Source organism: Bombina bombina, chromosome 5 (genome assembly GCF_027579735.1).
Source record: "Bombina bombina isolate aBomBom1 chromosome 5, aBomBom1.pri, whole genome shotgun sequence".
Classification (NCBI taxonomy): Eukaryota; Metazoa; Chordata; class Amphibia; order Anura; family Bombinatoridae; genus Bombina; species Bombina bombina.
In genome coordinates, this window is record NC_069503.1 from 290470535 (window position 1) to 290491603 (window position 21069).

The following is a 21069-nucleotide window of genomic DNA, read 5'->3' on the forward strand; positions in this document are numbered from 1 at the left end:
AGAAGAATCAAACTGAAACAGCTGCCTGAAAAAATACATAAAAACGGTAGAATTTAGTAAATGTATGCAAAGAAGACCAAGTTGCTGCTTTGCAAATCTGATCAACTGAAGTTTCATTCTTAAAAGCCCACAAAGTAGAGACTGATCTAGTAGAATGAGCTGTAATTCTCTGAGGCGGGGCCTGACCCGACTCCAAATAAGCCTGATGAATTAAAAGCTTTAACCAAGATGCCAAGGAAATGGTAGAAGCCTTCTGACCTTTCCTAGAACCAGAAAAGATAACAAATCGACTAGAAGTCTTCCTGAAATCTTTAGTAGCTTCAACATAATATTTCAAAGCTCTTACCACATCCAAAGAATATAAGGATCTCTTCAAAGAATTCTTAGGATTAGGACACAAAGAAGGGACAACAATTTCTCTATTAATGTTGTTAGAATTCACAACCTTAGGTAGAAATTTAAATGAAGTCCGCAAAACTGCCTTATCCTGATGGAAAATCAGAAAAAGAGATTCACAAGAAAGAGCAGATAATTCGGAAACTCTTCGAGCAGAAGAGATGGCCAAAAGGAACAACACTTTCCAAGAAAGTAGTTTAATGTCCAAAGAATGCATAAGCTCAAACGGAGGAGCCTGTAAAGCCTTCAAAACCAAATTAAGACTCCAAGGACCAAAGCCTGTACAAAACTGTGAATATCAGGAAGCTTAGCAATATTTCTGTGAAATAAAACATAACCTAAGAATGTTATCGTATCGGTGTGAAAGGTACACTTCTCGGGTTTAGCGTACAACTGATTTTCACGTAGTCGTGAAAGTACAGATCATACGTGTTTAATATGGTCCTGCTTATTCTTTGAGTAAATGAGGATGTCGTCTAGATAAACTACTACATAGATGTCAAGTAAGTCTTTAAAGATATTGTTTATCAGGTGTTGGAAAGTGGCAGGAGCGTTGCAGAGGCCGAATAGCATCACAGTATACTCGGATAGTCCATATCGAATACGGAAAGCTGTGAGCCATTCATCCCCTTTGCGCACACGTACCAGGTTATATGCTCCTCTTAAATCAAATTTTGTGAAGTAAGAGGATCCCTCTAAACGCTCTATAAGTTCTGGAATAAGAGGGAGAGGGTATCTATTCTTTACAGTACGCAAATTAAGTTCCCTATAATCAACAATTGATCGAAGGCTACCATCTTTGTTTTTTACAAAAAACATGCCCGAACCTGCTGGAGAGGTGGATGGCCTAATGAACCCTTTTTGCAAGTTCTTCTCAATATAGTTCTTCAAATGAGATAATTCAGAGCTAGAAAGACGATAGATATGGCCACAAGGAATATCAACACCTGGCAGTAGGTCTATAGGGCAGTCATACTTGCGATGAGGCGGTAAATTCTCTGACTCTTTCTTACTAAAAACTTCAAGAAAATCTGTATATTCAGAAGGAATATTACATTCTGAAGTTTGGAGAATATGTTGATGGAATTGGCATGTTGACTTACAATAGTCTGAGTTAAATGTTAGTGTAGAAGTGTGCCAAGAGATTTGTGGATCATGTAAACATAACCAAGTATACCCTAGGATAAGAGGAAAAATAGCTAGAGGAATTACATCAAAGGTTATATATTCAGTATGGTCTGTCTCAGTGGTAACCTTAATGGGTATGGTTTGATAACAGATATGACCTGATGACATCTGAGTGCCATCAATAACTCTTACTGAGACAGGTTTATGTTTTTAAATGAGTGGAATTTTATTAATTTGTGTATAGTTTAAATCTATATAATTAGAATTGGCTCCTGAGTCAATGATCACTTTGGAGTGGAGTCTCTGGGTCTCCCACTGTAAAAGAACAGATAAGGAAAAATGACTAGAGTCTGTTTTGTCAGAGGGGGAGGAAGTGCTCATAACACAGGTCTTACCCGTCTTCTGGCGTGATAGGGATGGACAGTCCTTCACATTATGGTCAGGGGAGCCACAGTATAGACAAAAATTCTTGCATCTTCTGCGTAGTTTCTCTTGTGGCGTGAGAGGACCTCTGATGACCCCAATCTCCATAGGTTCAGATGTAGCTCTGGATGGAGACCTACTGTATGTGGGTGTGGGTGTGGGCAGACGCCTAGTGGTAGTGTCAGATAAAGTACGCTCATGTCTGCGCTCTCTTAGACGCCTATCAAGGCTGATGGATAAGTTAATAAGCTCTTCTAGTGAGTCAGGTAGGGGTACCCTTGCTATTTCGTCCTTGAGTGTGTCTGATAAACCCAAGCGAAATTGTTTTTTTAGGGATAGCTCATTCCAGCCTGTATCTTTAGACCACCTTTTAAATTCTGTGATATAATCTTCCACAGGGTGTTTATGTTGCTTTAATGACCGCAGAGCATTCTCAGCTGTTAGCTGTTTGAATGGATCATCATATAATTGAGACATTGATGTGAAAAATGCATCTAATGAGTATAACACAGGGTCATTAGCTTCAAAAAAGGAGTTAGCCCATATACGTGCCTCACCACTGAGATAGGAAATAACAGTAAGGACCTTGGCGTGATCCGTGGAAAAGGTCTTAGGTTTTAGTGTGAACATTAAATAGCAGGCATTCCTAAAGTGCTTACGTTCTCCAGAGAATTTATCAGGTGGGCTAATTTGTGGTTCAGGCAGAATCTCAAACTTTTGTTTGTCAGCTATTTCCTTAATGTAAGCTTTTAATGCAGTATTTTCCTGTTGTAAATTAGTAAGTGCCAAAGACATGTTTTCTACTTTGTCTGTTAGTGATTGCACATGTGTAACTAAATCCACTGGGTTAATTTCGGGCTTGGTATTAATGTCACAGCTGAAGAACCTCTTTCTGTAAATCCCTATGAGGGAGGAATAGGAGGATTAAATAGCGGAATGCTAAGTGTAATTGCCGCCCCTTAAAGGCATATGCACACCAGTAAAACGTATATGTGACAGCTAGACAAATCAGGATCCATTTCCTGTTGCGCTAGACTTTCCAGCCAAAAAGTTGATGCAGCTGCAACATCAACCATAGAAATGGCAGGCCTGAGGAGATGACCAGAATATGAATAAGCTTTCCTTAGATAAGATTCAAGTTTCCTATCTAAAGGGTCTTTAAAAGAAGTACTATCTTCCATAGTAATAGTAGTACATTTAGCAAGAGTAGAAATAGCACCATCAACTTTGGGGATCTTTTCCAAGAACTCCAATCTAACTGCTGGCAAAGGATACGATTTTTTTAAGGAATAAAAGAAGTACCAGGCCTATTCCATTCCTTAGAAATCATATCAGAAATAGCATCAGGAACTGTAAAAACCTCTGGAGTAACCACAGGAGGTTTATAAACAGAATTTAAATGTTTACTAGTTTTAACCTCTTAAGGACATATGACGGAATTTTTCCGCCATAAAACAATTGAGCAAACTGAAAGCTGTGTCCTTAAAGGGTTAATATCAAGAGGACTAGTTTCCTCAATATCCAATGTAATCAACACCTCTTTTAACAAGAAACGAATATACTCCATTTTAAATAAATAAGTAGATTTGTCAATGTCAATATCTGAGGAAGGATCTTCTGAATCAGATAGATCCTCATCAGAGGAGGATAATTCAGTATGTTGTCGGTCATTTGAAATTTCATCAACTTTATGAGAAGTTTTAAAAGACCTTTTACGTTTATTAGAAGGCGGGATGGCAGACAAAGCCTTCTGAATCGCATCAGCAATAAAATCTTTTATAGTCACAGGTATATCATGTACATTAGATGTTGAAGGAACAACAGACATTGTACTATCACTGATGGACACATTCTCTGCATGTAAAAGCTTATCATGACAACTATTACATACCACAGCTGGAGATATAATCTCCACAAATTTACAACAAATGCACTTAGTTTTGGTAGAACTGTTATTAGGCAGCAGGGTACCAACAGTGATTTCTGAGACAGGATCAAATTGAGACATCGAAAGACACCCATCCACATATAGCAGAAAGCCAAACAAGTACTGAAACAGTTATCAGTAGAGGTAATGGAATATGAGAGTATATCGTTGATCTGAATAAGGGAGGTAGGAGATGAATCTCTACGACCAATAACAGAGAACCTATGAAATAGGTCTCCCGTGAGGAAAACCATTGCATTAAATAGGTGATACTGCCTTCACATCCCTCTGACATTTACTGTATCTGAGAGGAACCGGGATTCAAAATGCTGAGAATCGCATATCAACATAGAAATCTTAGAACAAACTTACTTCATCACCTCCATAGGAGGCAAAGTTTGTAAAACTGAATTGTGGGTGTAGTAAGGGGTGTATTTATATGCATTTTGAGTTTTAGGAAACTTTGCTTCTCCTGGTAGGATTGTATATCCCATATGTCAATAGTTCATGGACTCTTGCCAATTACATGAAAGAAAGTAGGAGATGTGGTAGGGTTAGAACCAGCTATGGTGGTTAGAAAAGCCCCAAGTCTAAAGGACAAACTAGTAAGAAGTCAGTTTGTAAGAGGACCCTCAGACTCAGATTGGCTGTGAAAAAACAAAGGAATAAAGGGCAGTTTCCCTTGTGGTCACTGTGTGTATTGCTGCCACATGGACAGCACACAAAAAATTCACAGTAGATGGGGTGAAATTGTATGATATTAGGTTTTTCTTTAACTGCAACTCTACTGGGGTTGTATACCTTTTGCGGTGTTCGTGCCCAGTTTTTTATGTGGGTAAAACAAAAAGGGCCATAAAGGACCAGGTACAAGAATACAGAGATGATATTGTGAAAGAGAGAGATACAAATGTTGCAAGGCATTTTGCCCATGTTCATAATAGCAATGCGCAATCCTTGAGGTTTGTGGCAATTGATAAAGGGATCTCCTCAGGTAGAGGGAGGGGTATAATAATAAAGTATTACTTCAGAAGGAAGCCAAGTGGATCTTCAGACTGAAGACCAGACTTCCAATTGGTCTAAAGGATAAACTGGAATATGCCAGTTTTTTGTAGTATATGTGTGTAAAACAGCTCTTTATCAGTTATAAATTTGAATGAAGTATTCTTATTTTTCCTTCTTCTGTACATATGCTCTTTCTTTTCTTTTTCTGTTGGATACTATCTCATAACACTTCGTAGCCGATATGTGTATCTATATACTTATATAGTTTGATGTGTGAGAGTGAGCGCCATGTGAAAGGATTTGCATGAAATTGTAATACATAGCAGCAGTGATGGTATAAAAATGTTGACACTAGGAATTATGTGGTAACATTCTGTTTAAATACTGCAACTGTTTAATTGGGCAGTTCCTATTGAGCTATTTATTAAGATGGTGTAGTCCCCCTTAAGGATCTCTAATATTGATCACCTGAGCACAGACAGATGCTATAAAATAGGTGTTTCTGGATTTGTAATTATGCCCTGACGAAGTCCCTGACACACCAGAGAGTTATGGGGGTTAAACGCTCGAGACGTGGGCACTTCGTGTGTACTTCCATTTGCAACATAAGGCTTATGGATCTTTTTATTGTGATCATACTTGGAAATGGAGAAGTCTGTACAAACTACTGGTGAACTTTCAATTTACCATTTTGCTGGTGGGAGGAGTTTCCGGACATCCACGGAATACCCTGAATGGGTTGGATCGGACATATCTCACTGAGCAATCTAACACAGAACTGTGTTTGTAGGAAGTTCATGTTCAGTTCACTTTAAGGTTGATAAACCATGCTACACTATACTTTCAAGTCTATCTCATGATTGACAGGCAGGACGGCCTGTGGTATCGAGGTTTCTGAATTTCATCCAATCAGATAAGAGGTGTGCAAAGACATCAAGCACACCCACCTCCTACGTCATTTTCATCACTGACCAGCCTGACACTGTGAATAAAGTGGCGGAACGCTGAGTATCTGGCGTGTATTATTTAAAGGTATACCTCGGGACTTATCACATGCTAGCTAGCTCTATCACTTGGGGAGATTGCGAGCTGTAGAGAAGCGATGTGCAGCCTGATGGTTGCAACCCAGCTTTGAAAGTCAGTACTGAATTGTGTATAGAACTATCCGTGTTTGTAATGAGCTCCTGTACCTTATATGCTCACTTTTTTTACTTTTTGTGATTGTGTTACGTATGATTGTGTGTATATACGTTCTAGTCATTTAATCTAGTCATTAGCATATTTTTCTTTAGGAATTGAATACATTTTGGCATTTTCCTAAGATATCTGTGTGCAGGTTTCCTTCTTTTAAAGTGACAGTAGCATGTGTCATTTTACTTTCTTGTCTATAGTTTTAGTTTAATACATTTTTTAAGGATTTGCATCAGTTATCTTTTGAGTAGTATTTTCTCCTCCTTCTTTCATTATATATCATTATATATAATTATATATTTAATATTTACATAACGGGCCTTAAGATAACTAATTCTTCATGTGTCTTAACCCAACACTGAGTGAAACCCAAAGCGCATTACCCATATTTTACATTCCAATGTTCTTCACATAGAATTTATTTAAATTTATATATATATATATATATATATATATATATATACTGTATATATGTGTGATAATGTTAACGTAAAATATATATCTATAGGGAAAGCTATACAGGTATAGATGTATATAGAAATATTTATTTAAAATAAAGATAACATTGTCCTGTATGTGAAGAACATTAGAATTTGAAATATTAGTAACCAATATAAGGTAAGTGCGCGAGCGATATGTATTTTTCTTCTACGCTCTCCATTGAAGTCTATAGGGAGAATAAGTTAGCACTGTCGCAATATACGAAGTCCTGACGTTAGTGCAAAAATTTTGCTTTCAACTTGTAATGCACACTCTGCGTGCAATAAATGTTTACACATGAGCGGGAGCGCTAAATGGCACGTCACTTGTGTTCTAGTCCTTCGTATTATAAGAAGTGATTTGAAGACTTTAAAAACAAAAACTTTATCTGGCAGCCTTCTACCTTTCTGTTGTTGTATATTTATTTTGTACACAGTGCTTAATTGCTAATATATACCATGCAAAGCTAAAAAAAAAAAAAGGAGACTAATATCCGTTTAATAAAATGTTTAATAAAATCAGCAGAGCACAATATACTGCACTCACCTGCTTTTTTCCATTTTCCATAGCATCCTCCAACTTCGGTATTGTCAGCTCAAATGGATAACTTTCACCTTCTGCCACCTTCCAAGGAATAAAAAAAACGTGTAATTGTAAGGTACCACAGTATAACAAACCATCTGCTTTATGTGAAGGTGTCTGATATGATACACAATGGTAAATCAGTATCTTAGCGAGTCTAAAAATTGTTATAGCTGTTAATTTTAAAACTATAATTTATGCTTACATGATAAATGAATTTATTTCATGGGGGTCAGAGTCCACTATTTATTATGCCTGGGAATTATAGCCAAGCCAAGCCAGAAAAGAAGAAGGTAGGAAAAGAAATATGAGTAATAAAAAAAGAGCAAGTATAAAAGAGGTCCATGCTTGAACTGCCTAAAATAAAAATGGTTAGTAGTCAGCACCAGGAGAGCAAAGCACACAAACTAACTATAAAAAAGGCCACCTAACAGGGCCGTACAGACGAATAAATAAATAAATTGTGGGAACATAGGAGCGCCACCCAAAGGGGGCTTAAGTGTGCTGGTGGAAAAGCTGGGCCCAAAGAGATTATCAATATGGGTGTATAATGGCCAAAAACAACACATAATACTGTATTACTAAAGAGCGTAGAAATAACACATAGTACTGTATTACTAAAGAGCGTAGAAATAACACATAGTACTGTATTAATAAGGAGCGTAGAAACAACACATAATACTGTATTACTAAAGAGCGTAGAAATAACACATAGTACTGTATTACTAAAGAGCGTAGAAATAACACATAGTACTGTATTAATAAGGAGCGTAGAAACAACACATAATACTGTATTACTAAAGAGCGTAGAAATAACACATAGTACTGTATTACTAAAGAGCGTAGAAATAACACATAGTACTGTATTAATAAGGAGCGTAGAAATAACACATAATACTGTATTACTAAAGAGCATAGAAATAACACATAGTACTGTATTAACAAGGAGCGTAGAAATAGGGTGAAAAACACAGACAATAAAGAATATATAAAAATATATGTTATATATAAAAACGGTTTTAATCCAAGGAATATATGGAACAAGATTGCTAGAACTATGTGGCAATCTAGCAGAGTTATTTACAATCTAGAGTAAAATGTTTAAAAAGCAACGGTGAAAAACATATGTCAAACATATGACAAAATAAGGGTATAACAAAAAAAGGAACAATAAAGAAATTAATGAATGATATTAATGAATCTGAGTTTAGATAAAGAAAGGTCCCATATATAAAGCAACGATATAGTCCCAAAGTCTATACAGTCACAAATAGTAACAAATCCAGTGGAGGTCCAATGTGGAATGATCTTCTCTGGATCCTTCCACATTGGACCTCCACTGTATTTTTTACTCTTTGTGACTGTATAGACTTTGTGACTGTATCATTGCTTTATATATGGGACTTCCCTTTATCTGAGCTCAGATTCATTAATATCATTCATTATTTTCTTTATTGTTCCTTTTTTTGTTATACCCTTATTTTGTCATATGTTTGACATATGTTTTTCCCAGTTGCTTTTTAAACATTTTACTCTAGATTGTAAATAACTCTGCTAGATTGCCACATAGTTCTAGCAATCTTATTCCATATATTCCTTGGATTAAACCCGTTTTTATATGCAACATATGTTTTTATATATTCTTTATTGTCTGTATTTTTCACCCTATGTCTATGCTCCTTATTAATACAGTACTATGTGTTATTAATACACTACTATTTGTTATTTCTATGCTCTTTAGTAATACAGTATTATGAATTGTTTTTTGGCCATTATACACCCATATTGATAATCTCTTTGGGCACAGCTTTTCCACCAGCACACTTAAGCCCCCTTTGGGTGGCGCTCCTATGTCCCCACAATTTATTTATTCATACTTGAACTGCCATCAGAAAAAAAAACAAGGTCACAATCTAATACTCCTTGGATCTAATGCCTAAGTTGTGGAGTCCACAAGTAATCTGGGCAGGACAAGACTTATACTGTTCCAAATATTTATTTATTTAAATGCAGAAAGAAATATACAAAATATTTAATGCCCAAAAACAGTCGTCTGAAGGACTTAACTATGAAAAGCTGCTTCAGAAGAAGAAAAAAACATAAAAATGGTAGAATTTAGAAAAAGTATGCAAGGAAGACCAAGTCTCTGCCTTGAAAATTTGATCAACAGAGGCCTCATTGTTAAAGACTCATGAAGTAGCAAATGATCTGGTAGAATGGGCTTTAGCGAGCTGCACAACCCTATAGGAAAGTGCTAACCCTATTGTTTCTTATTGTTTGTTTCTCCTTAGTCAGGATTAAGACTGTGATTAAACCAATTTCTTCTCCAAGGAATATTTATTTGGTTTTATGTGTTTTGCAGGTTCCTCCTTTTTTTACTTTGCATTGTTATAAAAGTTTTTCACTATTGTGGCTTTAATTTTCTGAGATCTGTTCTGGACTCCAGATGATCAACAGAGAGGGCTTGAAGCACCGCCTTCTACATATGCCTAATCCTGGCTAAGGCATGGACAAAATTCTGAATATCCAAAAATTTAGTAATCCTCTTGTGAAACAAGACAGAAAGAGCTGCCCTTTAAATAACTAGTGGATAAACCCTTATCCTAACCATCCTGAAGAAATTGAAGAATTCTAAACGAGTGCCAACTAAACCTATGTTTCAAACCCCAGCAAATAAAAGCCTTCAACACCTTGTGATTAATCTTCCTTGTCACAGGTTTATGGGCCTCATCCAAAGTTTTAATGATAGAATCAGAAAATAAAAATCTGTCTTAAAAATAACCATTCAAGATTTGGAGGGGGGGCGGAGCCGACCATGGACTGAAATGGCCGCTTTGATGTGAAGCTCTTAGAGTCAATAGACACAGTGGGGGAATAAGTCTAAATAAAACTATGCTTTAGTTGCACAAGAGTATGTATTAAGAAGCAAAGAACCTCGATACACATTTTAAGCGAGAGGGAAGTGAGAGATCTGTTCCAGCACTGCCGAAAAGGGAGCGCTAAATCCGCCATTTCAGGAGTAACATAAACTCTGCACGGAGGACAAAGATCTCGTGAAACGCTACAAAGATCTCACACCGGATACTCTTATTTAACGTGGCTATCTAACTTGGCCATTTGCCTGTTCTTTATTTCTGGGAACGAATATCACAGAGGAGGGAGCGAGGAGAAGGATTTCGGAGCGGTGGCCATTACAACACCCACGTACTTGTAAGGTGAGCGCCATACCTCATTACAGTTATACATTAAGCAAAGGGGTATACTCACACCATAGCGGATTGTAGCGCTGGGATCAGGGAGCAACCTGTTTGTTACCACATTGGAGATTTGTCGCTCTCACGTGTGTCACGCTATCGCTGCAGACCAGTAACTTGTAGCTGTGAACTGCCAGCAAAAATAAGGGACAGCCTTTGTACAGCGGCTGCAGCCTGGTCAGCAAGCCCACGCAGCTTGTTACTTGGCCTGGGGAATTGTCAAAGGGACACAAGAAACTGAGATCAGACCCTCATACACAATTCTTTAGCCCACATAAGCAGACCTGCCTAACAATATTCATAATTCTTAAAAGCTGCAAACAGTGTCACAGAAATACAAGCACTAGCATTACCACTTTCCTCCTGTTTATTTGCACTTGACTGGAGAACTTTTATTGACAGTTGAGTAGGCCTATGACTGATTTTATTGTCTATACAGCTCCACATCCCTAAATAAAAAACAAGTCAATAAATAAAGAAAGAAAGAAAGAAAGAAAGAAAGAAAGAAAGAAAGAAAGAAAGAAAGGGAGAAAAAGATCAGAAAAGAAATAGGAGCGGCGCAAAAAAAGGTTTAAAACTGTTTAGCAGCTACATCATATCCTATCTTTGTGACCTGCAAGGCACTAGCTCCAGGAAGGGACATTTCACTCTGTGCTTTACCTATCCACACAAGTATGGCATCAAAGAGATCACTCAAAAATGATAAGGGCTTGAAAGCTAGCTCTAATAAAATGAATATGTTTTTTAAAACAACCCATGCAATGACAACAGATGATGAGGACTCATCCCAGGCGCCAGAGGAGGGGGAAAATCTACAAAACACGACACTAGACACTCCACTCACAAGAGCGGACTTGAAAGACCTCCCCACAAAGGGGGACCTCACCTCATTCATACAGCAGGTGGGCCGTATGATCAAAGATGGGCTAGCAGAGGTACAGAAAGAGGTTAATGAATTAGGCAACAGAGTGGAATACTTGGAGGAACAGTCAGAGACTCAAACCTCAGATATGGACCTAATAATCAGAAAATTATCCACTCAAGAATCTCAAATATCTTTTCTTCAAGAAAAATTAGAGGATCTGGACAATAGAGGGAGGAGGCAGAACATAAGGATTAGAGGCTTACCAGAAAGAATTGCTCCTGAGAATCTGCTCTCCTCCCTTCAGGACTTGTTCAAAACCATACTAAAAGTCCCAGAATTTACTGATTTGCCATTAGATAGAGCCCATAGGGCGCTGCGTCCACAACCTAAAGACAAGGACCCCCAAGGGATGTAATCATAAAGTTTCATAGATATCTAGACAAAGAAAGAATCATGAAAGCGGCGAGGCAACAGCAATCAATAACCTACCAAGGGCAACAATTACAAATTTATTCCGACCTCAGCCCATTCACTCTACAAAACAGAAAAGAAACAACGCAACATCTACAGGATAAAGGGATCCCTTATAGGTGGGGGTTCCCTTTCAGCATTAAGGTGCTGAGGGACAACCGAATGCACACCTATAAATCTCTAGAAGATTTGGAACCCTTCTGCACCCAACTCGGAATACCACAGCCCTCCTTGCCATCACTCCACGAGACAAAAGCTCCAGAAAGCCTTCACAAACTACAGCAAAGACCACGCTGGCAAACAGTTCAACGGAAAAGAACAAGAGCTCCTATCCCGAGTAGCTCTTCAGCAGCTCAAGATCCTGACATTGGATGAAACAGACCACTCTGGAAATAGGCCGACCAAGGTGGTCCGCAGGTGCCTTGAAGACAGTTCTTGGACTGTCCTTGTCGTTTTGCAGAGACTCTACACTCAGGTAATATTGTTTTATGTATATCTTGTTGTGATGTCTGAAGCCCCTTACTGGGAATTAAAGCCGAATCCCGATGGGAAAGACTATGAGAACATACAACCCCATATAAGGGCTATTTACCAATGACTGTGAAAGACTCTGCCTTTTTTTTTTTTTTTTTTTTGGTTTTTCTTTTCCTTCTTGTGTATCAGAGGCGCTATAGCTTAGTTGGGAGGAGAAGAGAAGAAAAAAAAAATGAAAAAAAATAAATAAATAAATAAATAAATAAAAATAAAAATGAATGTATAAACATGTGCACTTCCCTTACTCTTTGAAACCCCATCTGTGTCTAGACCGAATTAGGTCTTTGAATTCCCCTATCTTATTGATTTACCTCTCACTTGAGAGTTTGTAACTAATGATCATGCTTATGGTTAAAATGTGGTTATTGTTTTATTTTGTTAGCAGGTTTGTGTTTTTGTTGTTTATTGTTGGTCTCTACTATGTGTCATAAAGTGCTATATTGCCCAATCGATAGAATTACAGAATAAGAATGTGCTACTACAGAACAGATATCTAGCCTATGCCTTATGATATAAAATTGATATCACAAAACTGTAGGGGCCTGAACTCTCCTAACAAGCGGTCCATGGCCCTGGCCTGGTTTAAAAAACTACAAGGATCGATAGTATTCCTTCAGGAAACACATTTTTCAAAGAATAATGTCCCTCCCTTATATTCGAAAATTTACACTCAACAAATTTTTAGTTCTAACATCGGGAAAAAGAATGGGGTGGGCATTTTAATTAGTAGAGAAATCCCATTCCAGGTCTTAGAAAAGCATGCAGATGAGGACGGCAGGTTTTTGCTACTAGTAGGAAAGCTATATAATATGCAACTAACGTTAATGAACATTTATGCGCCAAATACTGGTCAACAACAGTTTTACAATAGAGCTCTAACTAAATTGGGAGAGGTTCAGGGGGGAGTGGTAATAGTAGGTGGCGACTTAAATATCACTTTGGACCCTTGTGTCGACAGCTCCACAGGGAAAAGTCAAATAGCTCAAAAACACAGGACACGAATCACCCAAAAGATAGATACATTATTACTAATGGATGTATGGAGGCTGAATCATCCCAGGTCACGTAGTTACACCTTTTACTCACACCCATGCCACTCCTATTCCAGAATAGATTACTGGCTGATAGATCATAACAATATAGCACTGGCCACGGATGCGGATATCCTGACGATTTCGTGGTCAGACCATGCATCGATCACTCTGGAACTTAATTGGCCATCAATGCCTCAACGCCAAGTCCCATGGCGTCTAGATCCCACTATATTACACAACCCAACCACCAAAAAATATATAGGTGAGCAGATAAAAGAATTCTTCCAGCACAACACTCCGACAGACACGAATGGGATTAACAATTGGTTGGCCCATAAGGCAACTATTAGGGGGGAGTTGATTATGCAAAAAGCAATACTACGGAAAAAATACAATACAGAATATAACAAGTTACTCTCAGAGTTAAAGCTAGCGGAACAGCGTCATAAACTCAACCCTATGAGGGAAGACCTTACACAGTTAGTCAATAAAGCTAGAGAGGCTTTTAGACAGCTTTTGCAACGGAATGAAAACAAAAAAAGCTTTTTATCTTAAGAAAATGTATTTCCATAACAGCAACAAAGCCGGTGCCTGGCTGGCGAGAAGTGTAGCCAAAAAGACGTATCAGGCCCACATTTTTAAAATGGATAATGCTACAGGACAAACAGAAACAGAGCCCCAAAAAATAGCAAATGTGTTTGGAGACTACTATACCAAACTATACAATATCGCTAGGCAGGGTGATTCGGATAATCTGAACGCACTTAACCAATATTTAGAAACTGTAGACACTCCTAAAATCTCTGCTCATGAAGCGGATATTCTGGACTCTCCTTTCACTTTGAAGGAGATCATGAACGCCATTGAAACACTTCCAAATAATAAAAGCCCGGGCCCGGACGGCTACTCCAATGACTACTATAAAACATATAAAACCTCTATAGCCCCACACCTGTTGAAGACTTTCCAACACATAGACGAACTGGGCTATTTCCCAGCTGAATGCCTGGAAGCCCATATCTCCGTACTGCCTAAACCAAATAAACCAGCCACTTTACTAAGTAGCTATAGACCCATTTCCCTGCTCAACACGGATCTTAAACTCTTTGCAAAAATCTTAGCAGGGCGAATCAATAAAATCTTACCCCAGATCGTCCACCTAGACCAAGTAGGTTTTGTCCCAGGGCGAGAAGCGAGAGACAACACCATTAGAACACTGCAATTAATTGACTATGCTAAAATTCACAATCTGGGAATGGTGATTGTCTCCGCTGATGCTGAAAAAGCGTTTGACCGCCTGGATTGGAGATTTCTGCGGGTGGTGTTAAGTAAAATGGGATTCAGGGAAACCATTATAAAACGAATTTTCAGTATATATCACAGCCCCTCGGCTAAAGTAAAAGCAAATAAAATATTATCGGAACCGTTTGTTATACGAAATGGAACCAGACAGGGATGCCCCTTGTCTCCTCTTTTATTCGTGTTGAGCATGGAAATATTGGCGCATAGAATCAGACAAAATGCACACGTCTCCGGCATAAAAATAGGCCAAGAGAACTATAAGTTGTCACTCTACGCGGATGACGTGTTGTTTACACTGACCAACCCCACAGAATCGATAGCAGCAGTACTAAGCGAGTTTAGGGAGTTTGGTTCTCACGCCAACTTTCTTATAAATGACCAAAAGTCGGAGATTCTAAACATCAATCTGCCAAAAGCAGAATACACTGAGTTACTAGAGAAATGTCCATTCAGCCCTCAAAAAAAGGCCATTAAATACCTAGGAATATACCTGTCCCCCAAACCTAACATTCTGTTCGAACGGAACTATCAAACCCTATATAATGAACTAAACAAAGATCTAAATAGGTGGAGTGATAAATCTATTTCTTGGTGGGGCCGTATCCAGGCGGTGAAAATGAATGCACTGCCCAGAATCCTTTATTTGCTCCAAACGGTGCCAATTACTTTGAATACCTCATTTCGCAACAAACTTCAAAAATTGTTAAACAACTATGTTTGGGGTAAAATTAAGCCGAGAATTCTCAAAGCAACAATGTACCGACCCACCCGTGGAGGGGGCTTGGGACTACCCAACATAGAAGTATACTATAAAGCTAAATGCTTACAAAAAATACTAGATTGGCACCGCAATGCAGAAAATAAAGCCTGGGTAGCACTAGATTCCCATATTTTGAAATCCCCCTTTCCAGGAGTGTTGTGCTGGGTGGAAAAGAAGTGCCGTCCGCCTTGGGTCAAGGCATACCCATTGTATCGGCATGTGTTCGAGATTTGGGACAATAATATAGCTGATGCTAGCAGCGTATCGTCCTTGAGATCCCCAATGTCCCCAGTGTCACCTAACGCGGAACTGCATGGAGGACTAGAATAAAAACTCACTAAACAACATGATTGGGAGATAGGATACACGACACCCATATACAAATTTCTATCTGACGGTAAACTCAAACAGATGACTGACCTAAAAGACATAATGGGAGGGGCCTTCTCGAGATGGTTGAAGTACTATCAACTTCACCACCTCCTGTCCACTTCACCAGAAAGAGAAGAGATGATCAGACGACCCACCTTGTTTGAGCAACTATGTCTGGGTGATCAGACACTAAGTCATACATTGGCATGGGCCAAGAAAGCCCTTTCTCAGAATGACGTAAAAGATGCTCCTAATTATAGGGACAGATGGCACAGGGAGTTGGGTAGGGAGTTAACTGACAAAGAATGGAAATACATTGTGCATAACACTAGCACATCCTCGGTATCTGCCAAGGCGTTGGAGCTCAATTTTAAAATACTGACGAGGTGGTACCTCACCCCAGTGAGGATCAAGACGATATACCCATCGGCTTCCTATACATGTTGGAGGGGTTGTGGCGGTAGGGGCACCATGCTTCATATATGGTGGTCCTGCTCTAAACTACAGCCCTTTTGGCTAAGAATAGAGGAATTTATTAAATCCATTAGCAATCAACATAGTGAATATCATATGCACCCTACTACTGCATTATTGAACCTACTCCCACACTGCAAGAGCAAAATACGTAGGAAATTAATACAACTGGCCTTAAACACAGCAAAATCCCTCATAGCAGCTAATTGGAAATCACAATCAATCCCCACATACCGGGCCTGGGAATCACTCATGGATCATTCGATCCAATTAGAGGAATATGGCTATTTCATTAGAAAAGATATGGAGATGTTTCATAATATAAAGTTCTATTGGGAAACCCGAATGCACACACACTGATTGTCTTGCATGCCTATATGATATGATAGTGACCACTAGTTGGGAAACACCCCTCCGTAAAATAGATAGGTACGAATTAAAAGGCATATCCCTGTATCGAATTGGGTACAGAGACTAACGTTTTTCGGCATGACTATAGAGACCAACCAAGGTTTTGTTTTACTATCAAGTTGTGTAATGTTATCTTAATAATTCACCCATCATACAAGAAAATTTTGGATGTTAAGCTCTCGCATTGTAGATTAATGGAATAGCATCATTCATATGTATCCAATGTAACTTGAATTGCACTAATATGTATTGTTACCATTTTCATCCAATAAAAAAATATATTAAAAAGAAAAATAACCATTCAAGCTCCAAGCTATCAAGTTTAGAGGTTTTAAATAATGATGAAAATAGACCTTGAGACAGAATCTCATGACACAGAAGAAGAGGCCAAGGAGGACAACTGGACATCTGCACCAGATCTGCAAACCAAGTTCTGCGAGGCCAAGCTGGAGCAATGAGGATTACTGATTTTTTTTTTTAAATCTTTATTTAGTACCGACGATGTGTACAGCATACAAAAAAGAAAAAAAAAGTAAAGGAATAAGTACATCAATTAGACGCCATGCAGGGCACATAGAAAGAAAAAAAAGCATAGGAGTATACATCATATTCATTTTCATTTAACCTGAAATCAGTATCATTTCCATTCAGTGTACACATTGTAGGGGTTTTATATTTTAACTAATAAAAAAAAAGAGAGAAAAAAAAATACAAAACAAAGAAAATTCCACATTGTGGGATAATTATTTACAATGCAAGAAAATATTTTCTATTAGTAAGAGTTACCTTATTATTATTTAGCGTATACAGATGCCTAGAAGGCTGGCCAATAAAATGTGGTAGGGACATAAGAGAAAACAAGACAAGATAAAAACAAAAACACAAAAAAGGTAATAATTATCCAATATTTTTTGATCCTCCCCTCTCTCTACTCTTCAAGGTACCATCCATGAACCTACCAAATTCCCAATAAAATTAGATCTGAATCCCTGAATGGAAAAATCATAATATCCTTGTCTTCCTTAGAGAGCAATTGGATAAAAATTGACAATTTCCCAAAAAAGGATCGTACTTGTGAATCTACATTACTATCTGTATCTCTCTGTTCAATTATGCATTGCTTTTTGCTAAAGCTCATCATTTCTGTAAATTTGGGTATTGTCTTATCTTTTCATTTATGGAAGATGAGGCTTTTTATGCACAAAATGCAAGAGTTGATAATTTTATTATTAGGCATAGCACTAATATAGGGAAAGAGGAGGATTATATTATGCTTGGAAAAGGTTAAAGAAGACATTTTAAGAGCCGTATTAATCCAGTATTGAACTTTTAACCACAGTTGCTTTATTTTCGGGCAATCCCATAGCATATGCATTAGATCTGCACCAAATAGTTGACATTTAGGGCATTTATTAAAATCTAAGTTATGCCATTTATATCCCTTATAGGGGGTACAATATGTCAAATATAATAGTTTAAGATGAAATTCTCTCCAAGAGGCTGAAAGTGTGGTTTCACGTACCCTGTTAATAGAATATTTTATATCAAGAGTATGAAGATTTGATAATAAGGGTTGCCATTTATTAAAGACATAGGTTAAGTTATCTTCTCCTCTAGTTCCCGCTAGCAGTCTATACCAGGGAGAGATAGAACAAAGACCATGTTGAACTAATTTAATCCAGGAATCTAATTTTGCCCAGTTCCAATTCCAACCATATAGAGAGTGATAAGATTGGAAATATAATGTCTGATCTGAAGATAAGCAAAAAAAAGTCCTTATTATCTAAAAGATACTGTTCTTTTATAACAGAGAAGGATTTAACTGTATATAGGTTAAAGTCCACAAATTGTGCCACCTTAAGAAGCCCCAAACTGGCCCATTTTTCAAATATCTTAGCTTGGATTCCTGGAGTAAATTCAGGATTCCCCATGGTGATCTGGTAATTGGAAATTGCGTGATGAAGACCCAGCTTTGCAACTACCTTCTGCCAAGCAAGCAATAAATTATATACCGAGGCTACATTTTTAACTGATCTATGAATAGTTTTGAGATTACAGTGGAGGAGGGCTATGGGTGAGTATGGGTATAGAATGTTTTCTTTGAGGTCAAACTGAGAGAAATAATCCAAAGCCCCAAGCCAACCTACGCAAAACTTCACCAAAGAGACCAAACTATAGAGTTTTAGGTCGGGCAGCACCAGGCCACCATGTTCTTTTCCCAAAAATAATCTTTTCAAAGCAATTCTAGAATTTTTACCTTGCCATATAAAATATGATAGTGATGAATAAAAATTATGGAGATCTTTTTTTAAAGCATTATAGGGATATTCTGAATTATATATAAAATGTTAGGGAAGGAGATTATTTTAAACAAAGCAATCCTTCCTGAATGTTTTATGGCAAATTATGCCAACGGAGCAGATCTTCTTTGACCTTCAAAAGTATTTCTGTAATATTCAAAGTGTACCAGGTGCTTGGGTCTCATGAAATCTTAATACCCAGGTATGCAAATGAGTGTGTGACCGTTTTGAATCGTATGTCTACAGTAGATGACTGATGTTCCTTAATCCAAAACATTTCAGATTTTAATGTGTTTACTTTATAAACAGTTCAATTTTAACTTCTTTTTTACCAATTTTAGTACCCTCAACTCTCTGTCGAATCACTATGGCTAGAGATTCTATGGCTTTAATAAATAGAAGAAGTGAGAGCGGACATCCTTGTCTAGTCCCTTGCTAAAAAGACTTATATTCTCAGTTAGCTGGTCATTAATTAATAAAGCTGTTTTAGAAGTATTATAAATATTCTTTGCTAAATGGAAAAAAAGCCCTTGTAGACCGAATTTCTAATAATCTATTGTGAGAAATAATTATCTGATCTTAGCAGAAGCATTCCTGCCTTTAAGAAAACCAACCTGATCTGAGTGAATTATTTGGCTTAAATGACTCTGCAATCTCGTAGCAAAAATAGTAGTCAGAATTTTGTAATCAGAATTTAATAGAGCTATTGATCTGTAGGAACCCATTTCCAGAGGGTTTTCACCTTTCTTTAAGATCAAAGTAGTCCAGGATGCAGTGAAGGCATCTGAACATGGTTCTTTGTTTATAAATTATTAATTAAACAGATTTTTAAGATAGAGAGTAATATTAGGTTTCAACAATTTATATAATTCATTGGGAAGTAAGTCTGGTCCTGGAGTTTTGTGTAAAGCTATGGAATCTATAGTGTGCAAAATTTCTTTACCAGTATTAGGGGCATTAATCAGGGGTAAAAGATGTTGTGGTATCTTGGCACAGAGATACTATCCCAAAATTCTACTTTATGATCTAGATTAGGCTCTTTATATGAATACAAATCTGAATAGTATGAGGTAAAAAAAGACAGGATCTGTTTAGAGTCTTTATAAGTCTTATTACTTACTTGTATCGCTTCAATCCCTTGAGAGCTCAGGGAGTTTTTAGTGATCCTAGCCAAAAATTTGCCCGACTTGTTACCATATCTATAATATTTAGCCTGCCTTTGTAGTTCTATTGATGTTGTGGAATAAACAAGTAAGGTATCTCGTTCTTTCTTAGCATTCAGGTATTTAACCCAGTTTTCACTAGAGGAGTTTAGAAGATACGCATTAACTAAACAATTTATGGTTTCTTTCTCTCTCTTCTGAAGCTTTTTCTTCAAATTGATCATAAAAGAAGTAATATCTCCGGTCAAGACTGCTTTACCAGTCTGCCAGAACAAATCAGGATTACCCATATGTGCTTCATTGAAAAGACAATCTTCCCATTTTTTAACAAGGTAATTTCTAAATTTAAGATCATTGAAGAGATAGGTAGGAAAATGAAAACGACCGAAGAAAGAATTAAATGAGAAAAGGAGATTTCCAGTATAATAGGTGCATGATCCGAAAGGCAGAAAGGGCAAATCAGAGAATTTACTCCTGTGTTTATTAAACTATTACTGATCAGGAACAAATCTATCCTAGAGAGCGAATTGTATTTTTTTGAGATACAAGTATAATTTTTAGTGTCAGGATTTTGTTCTCTCCATACATCTCTGAGCCCCAAATTACAAAAAAAGTTTCCTAAATTGTTTATTCTCCTGCTTGTCTCTGCTGGTCTTAGAAGAGTTTTTACCCTGTCTGAGCCTATCTAAGGGAAACTGTGGAATCATGTTGAAATCTCCTCCTAAAATGAGATGTCCATCAACCATTTTTAATATTCTAGTTTGTAGGAGATTCCAAAATAATGGATTAAAATCATTGGGTGCATATATATATTGCATAAAGTAAACAAACCATTTATAGTTTTTTTTTTTTTGTTTTTTTAAAAAGTTTTTGTTGAGGTTACATATAAAATAACAAACACAATATGTTACAGCAATCAAATACATATGCAGAAAAGAACATATCAATTGAGTTGCCACAAAATAAAAAAGTCTGTTACATCACAGTTATGCAAAAAATA

General features: G+C 37.4%; 1 protein-coding gene across 2 annotated transcripts in view; it reads right to left on the reverse strand.

Moving 5' to 3' along the window:
• The window catches only part of LOC128660276 (1-aminocyclopropane-1-carboxylate synthase-like protein 1), a 526308-nt gene that overhangs the window by 190205 nt on the left and 315034 nt on the right, over nt 1-21069 (reverse strand). For both annotated transcript variants that reach the window (XM_053714036.1, XM_053714037.1), the window contains one exon: nt 7094-7171. In XM_053714036.1, coding sequence (XP_053570011.1) covers nt 7094-7171 — 78 coding nt within the window. The remainder of the gene's footprint in view (nt 1-7093; nt 7172-21069) is intronic.